The sequence below is a fragment of the Platichthys flesus genome, chromosome 11, assembly GCF_949316205.1.
Source record: "Platichthys flesus chromosome 11, fPlaFle2.1, whole genome shotgun sequence".
NCBI classification, from domain to species: Eukaryota; Metazoa; Chordata; class Actinopteri; order Pleuronectiformes; family Pleuronectidae; genus Platichthys; species Platichthys flesus.
The window spans coordinates 20,148,352-20,171,070 of NC_084955.1; the positions used below are offsets into that span (position 1 = coordinate 20,148,352).

The following is a 22,719-nucleotide window of genomic DNA, read 5'->3' on the forward strand; positions in this document are numbered from 1 at the left end:
TAACACATCTGGACGCTCCTCAATAACCTGCCTCGTGCCATCACCCCGCGCAACTGGAGACGTCGGCTCCACCACCTTCACAAAGTCTCCCTGCGCTTTACGAACTGGAATGAGAGACCGGAGTGATTAGACCGCGGCAACCGCTTCTTTTTTTTCATCGTCTGAAGGGCGTGTGCACATCCTTCGTCTCTCATCGTGCAACGCTTCTCTGGTTTTTGTCTTTCAGGAGACAGACTCATTTTGAGGCGACCCAAAGTTCCGCAGGCGCAGTTCTGCTCCACAGCGGTGCAGGGGTCTGGCTCGGCTGCTGCCGCTGCACTTGCCAATAGACAGATAGCATCGGCTGTAGGAGGGGATACAGAGACTCCTGCAGGCTAATTGTAGCGGCCAGTGTTCGCAGGTGTATCACTGACCCGCCTGTGAGGGACTTGGAGCTTCATCCTGACCGAGACGCGCTCAGACTTGTGAGTAACAGAGAGAGAGAGAGAGAGAAAGAGAGAGAGAGAGAGAAATCCTGGAAGAATGTGGCACCAAGTACAATGAGCGCAGATTTGTCGCAGACACCAAAATCCATATATGCTCCGTCGAGTTCAGTTTTTAGGAGCAATTCAGAGCCGTCTTTGGAATTTTAAAAAAGTGGATCCAACGACTTTACAACCATGCGAAATACTTGGCTGTGTCCCCGGAGCGCGATTTGGGAATACTGGACCTCGCTGATTCTATGTCTCTTTTGGATTCAGTACTCTTACGGGATGCCTCACGTTATTCGAATAGGTAAGTTCGCATCTGCCATCACACGCACACACTCACTCACACAGGCGCACGCGTTTGTAACCTTCAAATTTGCTCCCTATTCGGCTCATTTCAGTGCGTCTCATCCGTGCGCGCTCAGCTGCAGCGGGTAGTTTATTTTGGAGTAAATTAGAATAAGTCTCTTTCATTTAACGTGCGTGTCTTCCACGCGCGTGTGGATGACATTGTGCTTAAACCGAGAGCAGGCAGGGAGCAACAGGAGAGCACTGCATTAATAGTAGGCGATTGCCTATACATTTGAGGAAGCCTGCTCCTTGCAGCGAGATCTTGTGGGTTAGTGTGACCTCTACGCACCCTGATTTGTCCGTTCCATTTTCTGCAGCCAGTGTGTTGAGTCATCCGGCTCAATGCCTTGCCTTCTGCAAGTAAGTTTATTTTTAAAGAACAGTCTGATGGATTAAAAGCTACAGTTTTCAGTTTACACACCATCAGAAAGTTTCTAACTAGTTTATCCAGGGAGGTTAGTTAAGTTTATTTATTATCTCTTCCATCTTCTATCATCCCTGCAAATAAACACACACACACACACACACACACACACACACACACACACACACACACACACACACACATAATCATGGTCCAACTGATGAAATAGCACAGTAGTCCTGTGTTCCACCTCCTGATCGTCCATGTGAGACACAGGGAGAAAGAAGCCGGCTCAATCCCTCACTGAGGAACAATGTGAGAATTGTCATTCTGATGCTGACGAAGCGATGAAACATTTTGCCCCGAGAAGAGACAGGAGCAGAATGAAGATCAATAGTGGTTTTTGTCACAAGGCAAATCGTTTTTGACATTTGGCGGAGTGCCACGCAGGACAATTACTCAAAATGGCACTGGCCCTCATTATCACAGAGCACTTTCAACAGCCTGGCGAGCCGGGGCGAGTTTGTCTCGATGGGTGAAAGTGGAGGGATGTTGCAAAAATCCATTCTCTTGTGCTCTGTAACTGAGGTCACTGATGTCTCAGGAACCATTCGACTTTTCGTGACAGATCTGCAAGATTCCACGCGGGATTTCTTTGATTCATGATTCCTGTCAAGCTCAGTGGGTTGACAATGGGAAGCTCATTCAAATGAAAGTTGGATGGAGTAGAGCCTTGACATTTCACTGCTCCAAAACCTCAAAGGACCTTTTTTACATTTTCTTTAAATTTAAAAAACAAGTTTCAGCTGAAAGGTGTAAGAGCACAGAATGCTGTGTACTGCCGAGCATCACACGCAGCTGTCAGGGTGCAGGGCCCGGCTCGTCCCTGTGATTGACTGCTGCAGTCTGTGGAGCCATGACTTCTCTGACATTGCTGTGTATGGACTTTGGCGATGTCTCGAGAAACTGCATAAATCCTTAAAGCTCCCTCCCGACTGATCTGAAATCGTTCGGTCAAAGGAACATTTTTTTTTTTTCCTTCTTACTGTAGCAGCAGCTCAAATGAAGACCTGAAATAGACTTGGAAGGCTTTGTTTTTAAAAAAATGTCAAAGTGCTGAGACAAATTTACCTTGAAACGTGCTACAGTCGCACTATTGCTTTTTATAGAATCTATCACTGCTTGTGGTGCAGGAGCAGTTTGTTTGTGTGTATGTGTGTGTGTGTTCCTGGGATTGTTTTTTTGACATCCTGAGATGAGGGACATGCAAGAGATGGTTTCTGAATTTGCCTCTGAGCGAAAAAGAAAAAAAAATAATTTCAAAGGGCTTATATCTTCATATGATCTTTTGAAGAATAGTGTTTATGTGCAGCATCCACGTGTGTATCCATTTTAATTTGTCCATTAAAAAAAATACATGTGAAAATCAAATCAATTTAATATAATAATCTTTATAATTAAATTTACACAATTTCTGTTTTAATGCAGGACAAGCTTGAGGGTGTGGATATAAGATACAGTGTGTGTGTGTGTGTGTGTGTGTGTGTTGTGTGTATTATTATTGCAGAAATGCTGCAGTTAATATTCACTTTTTGTTGTTGTGTTTGGGAATGAGCGCCTTTTTGCAATATTTTGTAATTTGGTTCTTAGCGTGCAAGTGCGTGTCTGTGTCTGTGTGTGTGTGTGTGTGTGTGTGTGTGCTGTGTCACAAAAACCAACAGAGGGCTCTCTTTTAGTCTGTGAACAATGGCCAACATAGCTCCTCAGTACTGGTAACAAACACAAAATAAACCAGTTGAAATCATCAAGGTGGGCGGCGGTGGTATTTGAGCGCAGCGCTCTCGGTGTGTGCTGTGTCTGCTCTTAGTTAGGTGGCCTGTGCTCCATCTGGGTAATGGTGGGCATCCACAGTAGAGTTGTTGCCATTGATTTTAGTGCTTTTAAAGTGCATTGCTCTAAGTTGGGGCCAGATGGTCGCTCCGTCTCATTCTGGAGCTTCTATTTGTCGGAGGGAATAAAAGACTGCTCCTCCAGTATTTGGGCTCTTACACGCGGAGGTTTTCTCTTTACTCTCCCTTTGCCTGCCTTTTCATTATTCTTCTGTTTTGTCCTCCTGACATCTTTTCAACCTCTAATCCCATCTAGGAACCATTTGAGTTCATCGTCCAATTTTGCTTTAATAAAGACAAATATTCTCAAGCATGTGGATGCAATTCTCCCTGGATATAGCGTGTCTGCAAATTATTTGTATGTTTGCCAACATGAAAACATTAAGACTGATATTGAAGAATCACGATGATGAATTCATTGAATGTGACTTTTTGTGCCTTGTTCTGTTACTCCAGTGAACATCGTTCTGCCTTTACATTGCTCTCATCTCCATCAAATAGGAACTGTACAGGAACTGATAGGAAATATATTATATATCCAGTAATTATAGATTACTTTACGTCGTCTCCTTCATCTGTGATTTAATGAAACTAATTCATCATTTGTTGCCTCTCTTTTCTCTCAGTGAGGTTATTTGCTGCCTGACAGGGATTTATTGAATAATCAATTACTTTATCTACCTAATACTTAAAGCACTTAATCAGTGCCAGTTAATCAATCTCCCTCATGATTTCATGTTGATTTCATTTCCTCAGCTACTCACTCTTCCCTTACACCTGCTCACATGCATTTTTCATTTAGCCTCCCTAAAATGCTTCGCAGCGGCCATGACTCCAGACTTAATTATTGTGTGTGAAACGGCCCGGAGACTTACAGTAAATGTAAGCTGACAAATGTGCAGCACTTGAAGCTGCATGCAGTGTGACCACTCAGAGGCTTCAGAGGGATAAATTGGGTTTGTGGTCACCACTTTTGGTTGAAGTCTCCAAACACAGCCACTTCAGAGGCTTGTCGTTATCCCTGCACCAGCAGCAGAGAGAGACTGAGAAGTTTTCATGTGATTAACTCTTCCAGCGAGCTACAGAGAGTGCACTCTCCACTTGCATGCTCCCCGAGTTCCTCCTCGCCGAGGGTCTGTGCGAACGTCTCATCTGAAATGACAGACATATTTCAAGAGACTGTAAAAGGATGTAATGTTTCTTTGGAATTTTGGTTTTTAAAAAAGTCACACCCAAAGGGGCGCTTGTATCGAGATCACCCACAAGAGGATGGTACGGTCGGCAAAGGGAGGGAACTAAAGGAAAAAGTGTTTCATGATGCACAACAATGACGGGATGTTGCATCAAAAAGTTGTTTCAAATTAAGATGGCCATCAGTTGCTGAGTGGAAATGAATATTTCATTTGCATCTAAATTTAATCTCTCCCTACACAGAGGGAGGAAACAGGGAGAAGCCTGCTGGTGGAGGCTCGGTCCCGGGAGTTGTCGTGGTGAATATGAACAAAGGCTGGTAGAGGTCACAGAAGAATTGGAGACAGGGAGAAGCTTCTCTGATGTGTAATTCCATTATCTGCTAGTGAAAGCAGAGATTGAAGGGAGAGGGATGCAGCACTTGTTTTACCTGCGCTATCACACTCCCCTTCATCCACTTGTCTAAACATGGACAGATAAACGAACTGCAAAAGAAATAGCTGAGGCCTATTTTCTGCCTCTCTCACTCTCCGGCATCTCCTCTCACACACACACACACACATACACACACACTCAAGGACACACACTATGTAAAACCCATACTCGATACACAACATTTTCCAAAACATATGTCTGGTCTCAGTGGGCCTCTTGTACACAATCCAATTCCATTCTCTCTGTCAGCACACTCACGGCTCGTCATTAGCTTCAATCTCGCTGATGGGAAACGGCAGATGTTCGTTTTGTTGAGCAGAGGGTCCGTCTCTGAACGTGCTGTCTTCTGTACTCGCCTGTGATCCTCTTTAGATGCATTAGAAAGGAAGATCCTACTTCCACAAACAAATATGGGTTCCAGGTGCGCCGTAGACATTGTGTTTTCCTGAAGCGCTCTGCTTTTTTGTTGAGTTGAGTCAGTATAGCCAGTCAGCCTGTATTAAATGCGCTGTTGAGTCCAGCTCAAAGTGTATTAAGTAAACAGTTTGTTTATGTCCCAGACTAGGTGCAATAAATACGTAATGCTCGGAAATGTGCTCGTAATGTGTCTGATCAGTAATACTAACAAGACTTTACTGCATCGGGGAAGTGCAGGTACTTAGCTCCTTGTTCAGTCACACATAATAATGATCATCCAATAATCCCAGCCACTAGGGGCTAATAGAGCGGATCTACCAACCAGTAAGATAATCCTTTGACACAGCAGGGCCCTATCTAGCCCCAGTTAGCTTAGCCTAGCTGCTGCTCACACACCAGATGGTGTTTTCATATCGTACTACAAAGAGGGTGCTCTGCAGTGAAAGGTCTGCTGCAAGCATATGCTTCTGATGCCTATTGAAATAAATAAGGCGTTGGGTACCTTATGGCTATAAATTTCCTCATTTTCATTCAAAAAGTGAGGCAATCCATTTGCTCTTATATGGACACAAAATGTTGTTTTACAGAAAATAGTTCACTGCTTGTTCAGTGTCACTATTGAGAGTGAAACAGGAGATCTAAAGAATCACTAATGATGATTAAAAAAAAATCCATCCTATTATTCCTTAGCAGTGTAAAGCCATGTTGACAGTTTTGGTCTAATGTCACATTTTAGGTTTATACTTTCACACTAATACAACCAGACAATTTGTATTTAAACATGATTCCTAGAAATAACACACACAATACAGTTTGATATTTATATATGATATACAGTTTTCATAAGGAGTATTGTTTTTGAGAGTAAATAGTTGACAACTAGATAAAAACAACAAAATTATAATGATGAGATCTCTGGATTATCGTATGAAAAAATAGGTAAATAAAAACATGAGAATATGGAAATATGAGCATATATATATATATGTCCATCAGAAACAATAGCCTGATTGATTAGATCCCCAATATGCCTGGAGTCCCCCTGCAGGTCCCTCAGGGACTCAATGCCATTATAGCAGGACGTACACGTTTTGGATTTGACAGTGTTTTGAAATTCATGGCATGTCAATGTTGGCCGTTTCCCTATGAATATTTCCGTACCAAGGCAATGAATCAAATTTCATGCTCTAGCCATTTGTCTTTATTACATGCCCTTGTCCTTTCTATTTGACTCTCACATAGCAGCCCTCCTCGGGGCTCTGTCGGAAACATCAAAACAGTTTGAGAAGAAAGCTTGATCTCAGGGCATTTCTCTCTCAGGGTCATGTAACATAGTTAATTAAAACCATCTTGTTGGTGGTAATTTGGTGATTTTTTTTTTACATTTCAGCAAGCAGAGCAATTTGTCTTCACTTTTCCAGACACACTGTATAAACTGGCAAACAGCACACTCACACCATATAGTCAAAGCAGGAGAGACAGAGGGAAGGAGAAAGGAAGAGGGTAGTTACCTTAGATGAAGCTAGGGGACTCTCATTTAGCTTTTTAATTAGCTTGAACCGTTTGATCCCAATTTTTAAACCCGCCACGTTGCATTGTTGGTGCCTTTTGTGTGACACCCCAAGCCAGATAAAAACCAAGCTTTATTTCCGTGCCTTTCAAACACCACAGCGTTCGCTGGAGCAGTATTAGCTTTGCTTTCCCACCCCACATTAGTATCGTCCTTATCTATTTCCAGACGCTCCATGTAAACTTGGTCACCTCTGACACCTCAGTTACATACAGTTACATGCATGCATTAGAATAACAAGACCTTTTCTTCTCAACGCTGTAAAGCTATCAGGATTCAACAGTGGAGGTATCAGCTGCAGTGCACAGGTTTTAAATCCTATTTAACTAGGGATAAGGACATTGAATAGAGGATGACACTGTTTCATTTTGCCCTTTTAATCAAGCTCACATTGTTATAGGTGCACCGCAAATGTCAGGTCTTGGTTGTGTGATTCCCTAAAATTGCCATTCCATGACTGCGTATGCAGGAGTGTGTGTATTTCGGAGAGAGAGAGAAAGAGAGGAAGTGCGAGAATGTGCATGACAAGGGGATGTATAAGGGGAGCTGGCATACAATCCCTGGAGCGTAGGGGTAGAGCAGGAGTTAGTAATCATCTGTGAGAGAGTAGGCTAGAGAAGACTCACCCTCTATTTTCCCCCCAGAGACGAAGGAGAAGGAACAGATAAGACAAATCTCTTCAGGCCAAAACCACTACAAATGAATGACTATCACCAAAAATATCGGTGGAAACATAGATCCTCTCCTCAACACGTCCCCCTCTCTTTTCATCCCTGTGAGCACAACCACAGGAAGTGCACAAGGCTCGGGGGTTGCTTCCCTCGCCCCCTGATGGATAGCCGGGAGGTTAGAAGCCAATGTCAATTTAGTTAACACAGCCAATACCCAGAAGATTCCACTCAGCACTCATGCTGTGCGCAGGCAAGACAATCTGGGATAGCCTCCCCGGTCCCGGGAAATGTTTTTAGCGGCTGCCGATCTACTGCCCAGGTTGCCCCCAGAGAGCACTGTGGTTAACCACAAAACGTTCCCCCGTGACTCATCTGAAGACAGCTTGTCTGCATGTGACCGGCTTTAGATATATGGAACAAGACAGACATTACCATTGACAGGGACGAGAAAGAGGAGGAGAGATTGTGGGCGGTTTGAGGCTGGCAGTACATTTTAGTAAAGCGGTTAGTGATGCTCATGTGAATTAGAGCCTTTAATTTAGAGCCAGAAAAGGCTAGAAACTAATGGTCCCTGCAGGTTTTCACTTTTTCAGGTGGGGTTTGAGGAGGAGGGATGGCTGTCATAGTAACGGCAGCTCATGTAGTTGGCAAACCAGAATGTGAATGCTGGAGATTATAGCATGGGACTGCTTATCATCTGAGCAGCAGGGTTTGTTTTTCACTAATCAATTCCCTATCACAGAGTTAATGAAAAATTAGGCTTCTGATTGTTTTGTTCCTAAATCATGTTTTCCAGTCTCCAGTGTGTTTTCCTTCTTCTTTTACTGATCAGTCCTGTGTGTTGCTTGTGTTGTTTTTGTGCCAGTTTAAGCATGAATTTATTATTTTATACAAATTATGGAAATCATTACAAATTACAACTAATCATTTTAATGCCCCTAAACATAAATTGGAGGGTACACAGTTATTTATATAGTCCTGACACTAAACACGGGTATTTATTTGACCCTTTTTGCTCCTTTACCGACATTAAGAAATAAATCTGCCACTGCTATTTTTTTCCTTTTCCTCTGTGATAGATGATCGGAATTCACCAGGAAAACTTCAGATTCAACGAATTCAGAGAAAAGAAGAATTCAACTTAATTTCAGTTAACCCCTCAACCTCAGAGATGTCCAGAGGAAGAAAAAAAAGAGAATACATTTTGTGAAAGCTAATTTCTGTATAAAACCGGGCTAACTCTCAAAACTATGCTCCTATTTGCTTTTCACCGAGAGCGAACGTAACACCATGAAATCTGCCTGTGCCAAAAAATAGTCTGCAATCAGTGAGTATTATATGGTGTGATGAAAAGGATCAATTGAACCGATGCTGCAATAATCATATGCAAATTTAATGAGACATTTACGGTGTATAAATGCTGCTGATTATTCTCATTGGTAAAGCAAACATTGCACTGCACTGTCGCTCGCTATATTAGCCTAAAAACATCATGAAATATTAACAGCAGATATTATCAGGGTATTAAAACACACCAGTGGTTTCAACATGCAGAATATTTTGTATGAGTAAACTGAGGAAAAAATTCTCATCTACTTAATAAATGCTATTGGTAGTTTTAGGCCTTGAGTGGCCGGCGTGGCTGAAGGCTTCTGCGATACAAAACAAGGAAAGCGCTCTTCACCGTGATTACCTGTCTAGACTTAACTATTAAGACAACTTAGAGGGTTACACTGTTTAGAAAATGTCCGTATTGTAAAAGGTCTGAAAGGTTCATGAGTAATGCGACAATTTGTAAGTAAGTGGGTTCAACAGAGGTGAATAAAATGGGTCTTAGGTTACTGGATTAAATTTATTATTTTGATTAAAAACCCATTTTAATCATCTTCTTTATTCCTTCAACAAAAAAAACAAAAAAACAAAAAAAGCTGTTCTCTCTTTGGCCAAATACTTTCTCCTTTTCATTTACATTAATGAAAATTTATTTTATCTTCAGATGTATTTGGAGAAATTTACAACCATCAGAAAACTGACCACATTTAAAATAATTGGCATCACACTGGCATCACAGGACTAATGCTCTGTTAATGTCCCGCTCAGCCTCTCCCTGCACTGTTCACATAGGAATCCCATCTGCCCATCTGCCAGAGGGATAATTACCACAAAGGTGGTTAGGACCACGTCTATTGTGAGGCGAGCACAGGCTTACAGCATGCAGAAAAGAGCAAATCTTAATGAGGAAATGTCGTATAAAGATGAAATAATTAATCAGTTAATCAATAAAATTGTTAACACTCAACAGAATATTTCAACAGAATAGACATTTAGTAAAAATACAAAAAATTACATTTTCATATGATCATAATGTAATACCGTTTTGCCTGTTGGTCAATATACATAAACAACTGGCATTTTAGATTTATTCTAGTGTTTAGTATATGAAATAATAGTTTTTTTAATTAAAAATAAAGAAACACAATTTAAATCATTATAATTACTGATTAGAAATTTATAAAATATTTACAGCAATGTTATGTACATATTTAAGTTTCTGTTTTTCTTTATCATGGGTTTGATAGTATGTTAATAAATGGCAAGCCTGCTCTCTCTGTATTATTTCTTGGGCAGATATTAGGCCTTGGTTTTAGGATATTGTGATGTGTATTTTTTACTATTTTGACATTTTATTCTTCAGACCAAACATAATCGACAAACGTATCATTAATGACAATAAACATCAGTTGCAGCCCCAAATAAATTAGCCAGCGAATCAATGATAAGGCTTATGGTTTACGTGCAGCCCTACCTGTCACGTTGACAGAGCAGTCAGCTCAAAGACCCCTGTTTCAGATGTCCATACCTCCCTCATGTCCAGCGTGATAGAAAATCAGAGATTCAACCATACAAGGAGGAGGGTGGACTTTAAAGAGGCTGGATTTTGTTCCATCTATCAGGGTCTTTAGGGGGGCAGGGGACAATCAGCAGGGTTTTGTGAGCTGGATTTCCAGTCTTTAATGTGGCTGGCTCAAGCTCAGATAGATCAGAGACCTCACGTTCTTTGTCAATATTCTGCCTAAGCATCGGGGGACAGTATGAGATGACAGGATGGGCCTGGTGTGTGCTATTGTGAATGAAGCCCATTAGTGCGGGAAGCCTCTCCAGCCACTGTCAAAGTAAAAACAGAGGACAGAAGGAGATATTTCCTCCAATTACAAGCTTTGGTGCATCTGAGCACCATCAAGCTGCTGCCGCGTCAAAGTTTAATCCATTTATTAAATAATTTTTCTTTGACATTACATGTATCATGATGATATAAAAGGAATGCTCCCTTACTCCTTTATTTTCTCCTCCTCCTATTCCCCCCTTTGTCTTTTCTTTGGGAAAAGAAATAACCATTTATTGAAGTCATGTTCTTTTAAGAAGGTCACAGATAAGCTTTTGTTTGGGTTTCACTCACTTGCTCTCACTCTTTTCTCCGCAGGCAGAAGATGTGACCTCACTAACACACACTCATTGTGTTAATCCCTTGTCAGGGTAAAATGAGAACTCCTTTCTCTCACCTTTCCTGACCCACACCCCTTCTGTCTCCTCAGTGCACTTGTATAACAAGACTTGCATTTCAATTTGCAAGCCCAATCACTAGGCTCTTATGAGCTGCTGGTCGGGAAGCTGAGGCTCATTTAAACTCTTCCCCTTGTGCTTTCAGTCAATTTAAGATTATTTAATAGACATTTAATAGCTTGAACAAACTGCTTTCAATGCAAAAAAAGTTTTCTCTTTCTTTTTCTTTACATTTTATTTGATTGCAGCAATGAGCCAACTTTGCCTCCTCCCGGTGCTTCCCTGCTCATGTCCCTGTGCACCTTGATTTGAGACTCCGAGGTAGGGGGGGTCTGTGGGAATAGCAGCACATGGAAATGGGCTGGTGATTGCCGTCCTGTGCTTGTGGTGCTTGAGGGCTTGAGCGATCGCGCTCTTCAAGCCCCTCCTTGGTGGCTGATTAGCTGTGGAGCCCTGGAGCTCCGGAGTGACACACTGGCTCATCAGACTTTGCTCAGCCTGTCAGGGACCCCCTTGATTGCGCTGAATTTCATAATTGTCCCCCTCATTCTGCTTTAGTGTCCGGTGGGCTGCCATCTCATCTGCGTGTCAGAGAAGGTGCCACACAAGGCTTGACTTTTCCCGTCGCTATTCAGAAAACACTTGAAATGTCTCCAGACAAAAAGGGATGCGTCATAAGAGTTTCATCCATTCCGAAGCTTCCAGTTAACAGGTGATAACATGATAAATAATCCTCTATGTCTATTAATGGCCTATACATTTTAGATGCTAGTCAAATGGTGCCTTATAATAACATATTGAATTGTATATGCTGCTAAAGAAATGTGGGACATCATTTGTGCTTCTTCTTTCTCCTCGTCTCTGGCAGATTGAAAGTTAAAGCAGTAAGAACAGGGATCCCTGAGGTTATTGATTGATACATCTTGAGCTGCCCTAGGAGTGGAACTCATCACATCGAAAACTTTATTAATTATTTTTATATCCTGGCGTCAGCCTCCAGTGACACTTGAATTTCTCAAAATTGAGACTTGCACCCGTGACTGTAAGACATCTAGTGGACATTAGTTTGAAGCAAATCTTTAGACTTATCAACCTTAATGGGTCGGAACACAAAGGAAATGTCTGAAATGGATTTAAGGATTCAAAGATTTATTTGGCAGACGATGAGAAACCTAATGAGAAGGTAATTCAGTCGAGCAAATCACTCTCATGAGGCCAAATTGTTCACCAGGATGACATTGTTGGAGGTGAGACTGCCCACATGACCAAAGCACCAAAAGTTTAAGGTTAGGGTCCATCAGCTTTGCAACCTTGCAAAAAACTACAGCTGACTGAGCTTTTTTCATATAAATCATCACATATTTTTAGTGTCTTCTGAGGCAAAAGCCTGGACTATTCATTCATGTGTTGGTTCAGCAAGAGCAATTGTGCCTTGCATGTATCAGCCCCGTCTCAGGATCTGTGTTTGTGCTTCCGATTGGTCTCTCTCTCTGCCTCTGGTAAAAGGCCCAGCAGGTAGAGTCTATACGTAACTATAAGATGTTTCCATTCATCGGATAGTTGAGATGGCCTTCTGTCACGCAGCCCAGCAGCTGCTTTTTACTCAACCAAGGCACACAAAACAACAACAATCTCTTTTCCTCCTTCTTTCTCATTTCCTAGGAGTCATTCGCTGTGTTCACGACACACACCGACGACTTCCATGTTTTGCAGAAAAACTTGCCCACTGATCTTGATGTGTGCAATTATATTTAACTGCATGCCAGCTTTTATCCTACTTTCTACCAAAGAAGTGATGACTGCAGCCACAGGTGTAATCATGTCCTGACTTTTTACACACCAAATAGGATTTTTCCTGTTTTCAACCTTTGGATGAAATAACTTGAGTTTGTTAGTACATTTTCCATCTCTTATTTCTTATCAACAACCCCTGCAGAGGGAAATACAAAAATAAGAGGAGAGGAAAGAAATACCAAACGTTTTACTTCTCGGTATTGGTTCATTTTCTTTACACTGTTTACAAGACTGAGCTTCCTTGCTTGTGCTTGATACAGATAGTGTTAAATCTCTTGAATGAAATGAGTCAGTTTCAGACCTTGGTGATAGACTTTCAAGAGTCTTGTATTAAAAAGAAAATCCAACATGGCTGTAGCACATAAGTGACTTGTCATTATTAAGGCTCACATACATGCTGCCGTAGCATTCGAAAAGAGATATGTCTGTTTCAAACAATGTGGCTGTCACTGCTAATAAACACCTTACTTGAACTATTGGTGTCACCCCCACCCCCCATGATTTGTAGTGCTACTGCTTCATTTAGTTTCTTTCTTCTGTATCTGTAAAATTTCAGAAGTTGCATTCCAGAATTTAGTCTAGGTGTTTGCAGTGCATCAAAGGGGAGGCCAGTGAGAAAATATTGGCTTTGTCAAGGGTCCCTAAAGAGTACTGTAACCAGGGTAAAGATGACATGTTGGTTTATACCAACTCTGCTTAGCTGTATGTGTCTGATTGTGCAGCAGGAAGACAACGGAGATACAAATGATGATGATGATGATGATGATGATAGCAATTGATTTAAATTTTTAATTAAGCCGGCTGTGAGACAATTTCCCTTGTTTTAGCCAAATAGTTCATTTGACAGCAATGTTTACCAGCTTTTTGGCTTATTTGGCTCTGCAGACACATCTGCATCTTAATCCTCGGACTCTATCTAACTCAATTAACTTAATTATTTTGGCCGAAAAAATCTGATCTGTAAGGCGTTGCTTTTCTATGCTAGATGGTTCTAAGTCTATGTTTCCATGCAAGCTGCAGTAAACCTCAAATCACCTCAATGCCGGTGCTGCTGCTTATATAATCCCTCATATGTAGGGTTATTTAATATGCATTGCAGAGCAAGAAGCCACTAACACTGATGACTAAGGCTACAAGAAGTTGTGACAAGAGGTATTGTGTTTGCATTAGCATACACTTAACTGAATCAGACCTCATTACTGATCTGTGCTGAGCCGATACTAAACATTAAATCTGCTTCCTCCAAAGTGTTGCCTGATTGTTGATGGTGCAAAAGCATGTGGTGGAAATATGACACAATCTGTTATGTCACATAGTTCAATGCTCAAAATAAAGGTGTAATAATAGTTTTTTGCTTTCAACATTTGTTGGTGTCTTTTATGACTCAAATAAAGTTTAATATAAATAAATAGCACTCAGTCATCATTCTTGAAACATTGCTGTATCTACCATACAAAACACAGAGTTTTCAATGTGGAGAAAATGTGGGTGGATTTTCACCTACTGTGGATTCGGCTGAAACACGACTCCTGAGTCCACTGTCTAACCTTAGCGTCTTCCTCCTATGCGAGCTGAATGGTATGTAATACCTTGCAAAGCTTCACACCGCCTTGGTAATGTGTCACTGCTGGAGCCAGATACACTCCCCTCAGTTCAAAGTAAGGCATGTCATTTTGTTGACAAGCTGTAGCTGGGTGTCTGTGAGCAAGCTTCTGCCTGGGAAGACATGGGTTCTTTTAACACATTTTTCTGTATTCTCTCTCAGAAAATTCTGCATTGTGACACAAAGTCTGCCAGTGCTGTGTTTTCAGATCACTTAACTGGAGCATCGAGATGTGGCTGCAAATCAAAGGCCAAGTAATGATAGAGAACAAACCTGCTTATTCACACTGATAACAGGGGCACATCATGTGGGGGAGGAAAATGTATACATGCTTTTCAATTCAACGCCATTTCACCCTTTCTCTCTGAGCTGTATGGAGCAGTACGTATAGTACAGTCCAATGTTAGTATATCGGTAGAAAGAGACGGGCTAATTATTAATGCTCTGACCAAAATTCCCTCTGATTTCATAGACGAACCTGCTTTGTTTATGATCACATTTGGTGTAGAGATGTTACGATTACTCACTTAATCAGCTATCATTTAATGCCTAGTTCACAGTGAAATATTTAAGCCCAATTTTTTTGATGACCCACTCAGCCAACCTCATATCAAGGTTGCTAAGCCACATGACTATTGAAAAAGAAAAGCAGTGCCTGGTGGGGATTATGTGCATTTTGACCTTGGCCCTCACCAGTGAGGAAGATCATGGTAAATGCAAATATGTCAGTTTAACTGGTGTTTTACAGACAACATTTTAATGTCCTAAACTTTCCGGAGCAACAGGGAGTGTGAGAGTCACTAGTTGATAGTGTAGCATGTGGACATTATAATGAACTGGTGCTGTGGCTCAATTCTCCGATGGTATGAATGGCAATAGACAAAATGCCAGATTCATTGTCTTTTCTAAAGCTAAGAAACTTTCCCTTCCTTGCAGATTCTTTCACTTTAAACTGTCATGGTGCTTTGTCATTTTGCCCACATCCAGAGTGTAAACAGTATCACTTCAACAAAGGTATTATTAAGGTGTAATTGCACCCACAGTTTCAGCCTGCATGTCTCCAACTGACGCTCAAGTGTGAGAAATGACCTTCAATTAAATTCCTGTCAAAATGATGTCTGGTATCTCCAAATGTAATCAGCGAAAAGTTTGTTCAAATATAAGGAGGAGTGATACTGCTCTTCACTCTACTGTCTTCCTAATGAACAAACCGGGCTGGCATTACATTCCCTCACACGTCACCCCATGGTTGTCATGCTCTTTGACAGTGTTTAGCCGGAAAAAGGGTGATCATAAATTTGTGGAAAATTCATGATCAGCACTGCTGATAAGAGTTGGTTGATGTGAGGAGACACTTGACTTTAAATACACTTCAAACACAGCAACACCATAAAAAACCTTATCTCTTCCTCTGTCTTTCTCTGGGCACCATTCTTCTATTTCCCTCTCTTTCCTATGACCACACAGGCTTTCGCACTTAGATAAGACATTTGTGTTTTCCTGGCTATTTTCTATGAAGAGCATGGATATGAGACAAGACATCCATTATATAAAACCGTATTGGTTCTGAAGTGGCAAATATCACCGCCTTGTTTAACACTAACACCGTGCACACACACACTCACACAAACCTACGCCTCAGCAGGGCCTCTTTCATAATTTTCTTGTCAAGCACAGTAGTGTAATGTGCCAGGGCAAGCACAGAGTAAACAGTGGACAGATCTTAGATGTATCACTGTAATGGAGTAATTACCTGTCAGTGGTGGACTGGACATAGCCGCTCACCAACGCTGGTTCGAAGGAGTCAAAACAAATCTTGATTTAAGGTTTATATTTTCATCACCCGCTTCATTTTGTAGCTTTGTTTGTTTAAGCAGAGGTCAGTCCATTTTTTCCCATTATGCCGTTTTCTCATCCATCACCAAAGATTTGATAATGCAAAGAGTTGTTTTATAAACAGATTGGTGGAGGCTCTCTCCTGGCACTTTGATGCAACATTAGTTGTTGTTTTAGAGCTTGTTTATCTTTCTTTTTCTTGTGCACCGTTGTTCAGTTTATAGAGAGAAGCACATTAGGGGTGTTTTGGGGGGATATCGTTAAAATATTCTTGATAACACAACATGAATAAATACTGCCATATGATCAAACTCTTGAGCCACAGGCTCACTTACACAAATAAGAAATAAGCTCCCATAGCAAAGCAGCTGTCCCAATTTTCGTCAAAATCGATGGAATGGAATGGAAAATGATGCCAAAGATGGGTCTATGATGAATATGATGAAGTTAATAAACATAATCTCACTTTTCCTTTTTCACTTGAAATCCTGCACTGGGACACATGAAGTCAATCTGGTGTTCAGAGTATGTGGTGGCTGCTGTACTGAGAAAAATACTTATTAGATTTAATAGTACGTAGGGGAGGAAAAAAAAGCAATGAATAAATAAGAGGTTATACGGTGGTGCAATTCAAATCAGCCTTGGATTCAATTTGTCGATGGAATGGTAATAGCAAGGCTTGAGAGAGGAGGCAGAAAATGGTATGTGATTTCGCCCCACTCGCTTGCATCACACCATGCTAATTTGTGTTTTATGCTCTGGAAATGCAAGCCAAAACTGCTTTTCCCCTCCTCAATTGTGTACACAATTAGATTTTTTTGGTTTTCCATGTAATTTATTTATTTATTTGACTACTTGGAAAGCATTAACCTCAAACACTGGCTTTGGTCATCATTGTGAGAGCTGAACAGCTGTTTTAGTTCTCCTTCACAGGAACTACTTTCTGCCCGAGCGGCGGCTTACGTTTCATTTTCACGATGTCTGCGTAGCCTTGTGGCTCTCTTCAAAGACCACAAAAAATATGTGTGAATAAGAAAAGTGTAAATGGCCCTCTAATGACTCTCAGCAGGACTGCTCCTTCTATCTTTTATGAGCCAGGAAGAAAGGCGCGCATCATTATACGCTGCCCATCTGAAATCCACCAGCAGCGTGATGCTCAACCAAAAGAATCCCCTCCTGGCAAATCGGGCGTAATGGGACACATTAGCGTATCATTAGCCTGTTAGCGTGCCTGGAGGTCAGACACTGACTGCCAAATTCATGCTGCTGTAGAAAAACAGGAGCTGGCTCTAGATGTCTGTTCATTCATTTGTGAACAGATAAAACCGCAGTGCCGGCATGTCTCTATGAGATTTTGAATATTTCATCAGGATTTAGCGGGGATGATGATTGATACAATCCCATCTATTGTATCAAGAATCGACGGACTCAGTCAAAATGTATTCATAGACGTCTCAAACCAAGTGGTGACTCCTCACCAGTAGAAGCTCAGTACCTCATGCTTAAATGAAGGCAGCTGAAAAAGTAAATTGTATCCGGGCTCTCACTTGAAATGAACTTAACACTGTATTAACGTTTCCATATGAAGAAAGTCAGTTATGTCCAAGGAAATAAGGATAGTTCCGGAAAAACTGGGGCCAATATTTTATTCACTGCATCTATTCCTTTTTTTAAATGTCACTAGTCACAGCTCAGCAAATCTAAGTTAATTATAGGCCCATTGCATCAATCATAGCGAATAATTTATAGTGAAAGTTGGTTATAGCAAATTCACAGCCTGGAGGAATTTGCCCTCCTACGTTTATATTATATTCTTGTGTAAGAGATAAGAAAAAAAATTGTACGTTAAGACTGTCATAAACTTGTGAAGCAGCGCAAAAGGCGTTGTGTCACTGATGTAAAATTACAGAGCAGTTCAACCGAGATTCACAGGAAGATGGAAGGAAACCATGGTAACAGATGATGTAGATGGTGGTGGAGGACACGAAAGATAGATGGCCATGTGGGGACTGGTTATAAAGGAGAAAGAGAGAAAAACTGACAAGGGCTGTGACTGTAGCAGCCACGCATCTGTCACTCACTCCATAGCACTCCGTTGATGGGACCCAACCCCGAAATATATCTAATTTGACTCACCTTCAAATTGATACGCTCCAGCGGAGGCATCATATGCTGCATTATGGGGAAATGATTTTTGAATGGTAAAACAAATGACCTGCTCTGTCCTGCAGCACTGTCATGTTCTGTGGAGCAGGACATGCTTCAGTTTCCAAGGAATGATAAGTGACGTTTCAATGCATCACTGTCCAATCTCGTTGGAAGGGAGAGCTGGAAAAGTGAAGGAATGGTATGACTGACTCGGGCAGGGGCTAGTCAGCGGATAATGGGAAAGTCATCGGTGAGAGATGACTATCAATTAAAGGCACTTAAGGTGCTAATGATCAGCAAAGGGTTGCTAATGAGGAAATGTGAAGGTGGGATCACATCTCTGAAAGTCAAGTGGAGTGTTAAGATTCCAGCAGTATGCTAAAAGCCATGAATGCACACAGGCCCACTCGTCACACTATCAAGGTCATTAGATGCTGTAATCAACTTAGCTAGCACTGTTTCTGTTGCCTCACTCTAAAGCAGCGATGGAAAAATCATGTGCCGTGGTACAGCAGGTGATTACGCTAATTGGTTCCTTCTGTCAGCTAGAAGGCATGCTAATCAGTGAAACCACCTTCTGCAGTGTTTGGATGGAATAAAAACCTGTAAACTCGTGGCCATTTCTTGTCACACGGCTGCTTGTCTCTAGGTTATAATGGAGAATTGGAGAAAGTGCCAGCCTGGTCTTGTCAGGTGTCCACGATAAAAAGGTTTGAATATGTCAATATGCAAAACATACGTAGAATACTGCCGTACAAGTGCATGTACATGCTTTACACTTATTTTGTAAAATGTATATAAAACATCATCAGGAAAACACTGTTTAAGTGATGAATTTTGAATTATGACTAGATTATTAATGTTTAACTCATCCTGCATCATAGACTGTATAATGTATAAAGATGGATGACATGAGAGCTGCCCAAAAGTGAAGCCAAAGCATCTTGGTGGCTGGCTGTATCCTCCATATTGGAATCGGAACATTAGCTAAACTAAAACGTCTGACATTTTAGCTAGTGCTTATCACACAGATGAATGCTCAAGTGTAGCCTATAATCCATTATTTGAAACCTTGAAAATTAGACAAAACATCGTGATTGACAGCTGAGACAGACTCTCATTGGGTTGAGCATGTGTATCACTGGGACCTCGACACTCCGGCTCCATTCCCCAATCACTGCCATGAAGAAAACGTCATCTATCCAAGATATTTGGCTTCAATTCTGTACAGTAGGGGCAAGTGGAGACACATTGTCCATCTCTCTACACAGTCATTGGTCAGTGGCTGGGACAGCAGCAGCTGGAGAAATTATTTTTGTGGGTCTATCTGTCCACGCATCCATCTCATTCATAAGCATGATATCTCAGTGGCCTGGGCGAGTTTAATCATATTTGGCAACATTGACTTGGACTCAATGTCTAACTGATTAGTCTTCAGAGGTCAAGGTCACTGCAACCTCATGTGAGACACATGCTTGTGAATACAATTCATCAGGAACTCGAGAAGGGAATTTATTTACATCTGGCACACGTGTTCACTTGGACTCAATAATGAATTGGTTTGGTGGTCAAAATATGACAAAATATTACACAAAGGTCTGATGAGTGAGGACTTTTAAAAGACTTTATGACAAAAAAAAAGCTTCAAAATACTCTGACTGCCAGATTAATAATTACTAAAAGGGCAGGCTTATAATATGTCTGATATTGAGGACATCCTATCAGAAAGACAGTAACGCATGAGACTACCTACCGAACTCAATATACACTTTTCCTTATACAAAGCATTATTAGTGTATCTGGGTTTGGATCAACTCTTAAAAAATAATGTCTTATTTTGGCCTTCTCACGATATAACACCTATTAGACTCAACATGAAAATGAATGCAGTGCCTGATCATTGTACATGAACACATTTCTTTCAATGAGAAACCTGCCTTTGATACATTGTTCAGTTCTTAAGCTCATCAGCAAATGAGCGGTGTGGATTAAGCCAGCTCTATCTTGGCTTTAGGAAGAGAACATTGTCTGGGCAGGAAAGAGCATGATACCACTGACACTGCACACCCGCTCAGCACCTCCGGGTATTTGATTATCTCTGTAGCAACCTGCTCACGGATGACCCCCATTACCCACCTGACACTCAGGTCAGCCATGTATTGCGTCAAATAAAATGTACTTCCTGACAATCTCACACTCAAGGCCAAAGGAAATGTTGAGAGGCTGGAAGGAGTCTTCGACTACTATGGAACCATCTGTACAGGTTCATTTAATCATAAGCTACACTGATACATTGTGTGGTATTCCTCCAAGATGTCTGTGAGGAGCTGAATTTTTTTTTTTTTTTTTTACTTGTATGTGTTTATATAGGTACATGGAAGCTGTTGACATCCTCAAATGCAAAATTCTCCTTTACACTCCATTCTCTCACATGGTAAAGTCCCAAAACCTAAATTCAACAACAATGGCAGCTACATAGCGGTTGATAGAAGAAGAAGCTCACAGAGCATACTTACAAACTCCCTCTCTAGTATTTGATGGGTCGTTGATCTCGATTTTATGGCCACCTACTGGCCAGGCATGCTTGTTTGAGGGTTTGTTGCAATTTTATCTTGACAGATATTTTGTAAAATGACGATTGTGTGGACAAGGCTTTTTTATTTGTTTTATTGGTCTAACTTTAGTATAGACATTTGTTTCTTCTTCTTGGACAATGCATTATATTGTCCTTCAAGGTCAGTACTGCTCGTGGAGTTACAGACAACCACAAGAGTGATAGGAGAGTAGTTTTTAGGATCAAATCTGTTATATAAACACAGAGAAGAACAGCTCCTCAGTGAGGCTAAACCTTTTTACACACATGCTGGCCTGTGAAATTTGTGTCTGTGGTCAATGTCCATGTGATAAAATGCTCTCTCCAATTACTTTCTCATCAGATGTGTCCACAGGTGTAAGGCTTTCCCTTGTTCAGCAGAACTTCCGGGTTCCGAAGCAGATCAAATGTGAACAGAACTTCTCTTCCTCGGTTAGCCTTAAGGGTTTGGATTATAAATTCATAAGGATCCATGTCTAGAAACTGGCATCATTTCAGGCAGTTCATTTTCAAGACCAGTACTTGTGTTAATGAGAGCAAACCCCCCCTGAGAAAAATAGAAAGTGTGGATGCCAAAAACTGCAATATTTCAGCAATGAATATCATTTTAATAGTGGTATTTCTCACCCCGTTTCTCTTGGCAAAGTAGAAGCGTGACTAAGTATGTCTATGTCATTTGGCCATGTGGGTGTTTTGGAATCGAGTGCAAGCTTTCACATATCTCGCAGGTTATTTTTCCATCTAGTCAACTGTGTTAAAGAAATAGCAGAAACATATGCCATACATCAGTTATTATGTTTTGTTCTCAATATAAAACTAATTTGAAAATGGCCCACCATAGTTTACACAGGATGAAGTTATTCTCACCCTTTTTCATAATGGCAGATGAACACTTTTCTGTTCAGCACAGTTCGTTTTGAATCACTGTTACTTTTCAATTCCTCACACTTAACAAATATTGTATCTCATGATAGTCTATGCAGGGAGCTTGGTGAACTCAACAGTATGGTGTCCTACAGAGACTTCAAATGGCCAACAAGGCTCTGGGACTAGAGTACAGCTCTCAACAAACTGAGCTGCTGTCGTAGCCCCTATATGAGGCTCACAGGAGAACTCCCTAGCACCCACCCACACCTGCTAGGGACAAGCCTTCCTGTGGATGCCGCTCCTCTTCCTCCTCCCACTGGCAGCAGGGCAGGCGGTAATTAATTTCCACATTTTAACTGGGAGGCAAAACGCTTGCGTCCTGGGACTGAGGCGTGTGCCACCAGCCTACATTCTGGATTCAAGGGATTAGGATAATTAGCCCTCGGAAGAGTGGGCAGACAGATGGAGAGAGGAGACGATGGCACCTCGTGGCCTGGGACGCTGATCCCTCCTATTCTAGAAAATAAGTTGTAAACAATCGTTTTTTAAGGAGGGAACAACAGGGAAACCTAAACACAAACAGATTGCCAACTACTTTTGCCTTGGGTAATCCATCTGATATGTTTTTTTTTAAATACTAGACATAATTTTGGAAAACATTTCCAACTAGATTCCTCTGCTGGGGAAATCTTATCATGCTAACTTGTTGCAAGCATACAAGGGAGAGTGTGTATGATGCTTGTGTGTGTGTGTGTGTTTGTCTGGTTATAGACGCAAATGTAAGCAAGACCTGTTATTTCTGAAAATGGGCAGCTGCTAATAATGTGTGATGGATGGGCAGGGCGATTTGACAGCAGCTCTGCTGTGCTCAGCCTCCAGGATCATTCCTTCACTTAATAAAAAAGAGAGTGGACTTGTTGCAAGTCACTGATGCAGAAAACAGATTAACTCAGCTGGGCTGC

General features: G+C 41.3%; 1 protein-coding gene across 1 annotated transcript in view; it reads left to right on the forward strand.

Moving 5' to 3' along the window:
• The first annotated feature begins 331 nt into the window (after positions 1-331).
• The window catches only part of grik3 (glutamate ionotropic receptor kainate type subunit 3), a 78,803-nt gene continuing 56,415 nt past the window's right edge, over positions 332-22,719 (forward strand). Inside the window, exon 1 of the mRNA XM_062399783.1 lies at positions 332-774. Within this exon, the coding sequence (XP_062255767.1) occupies positions 660-774 (115 nt within the window). The 5' untranslated portion in view covers positions 332-659. The remainder of the gene's footprint in view (positions 775-22,719) is intronic.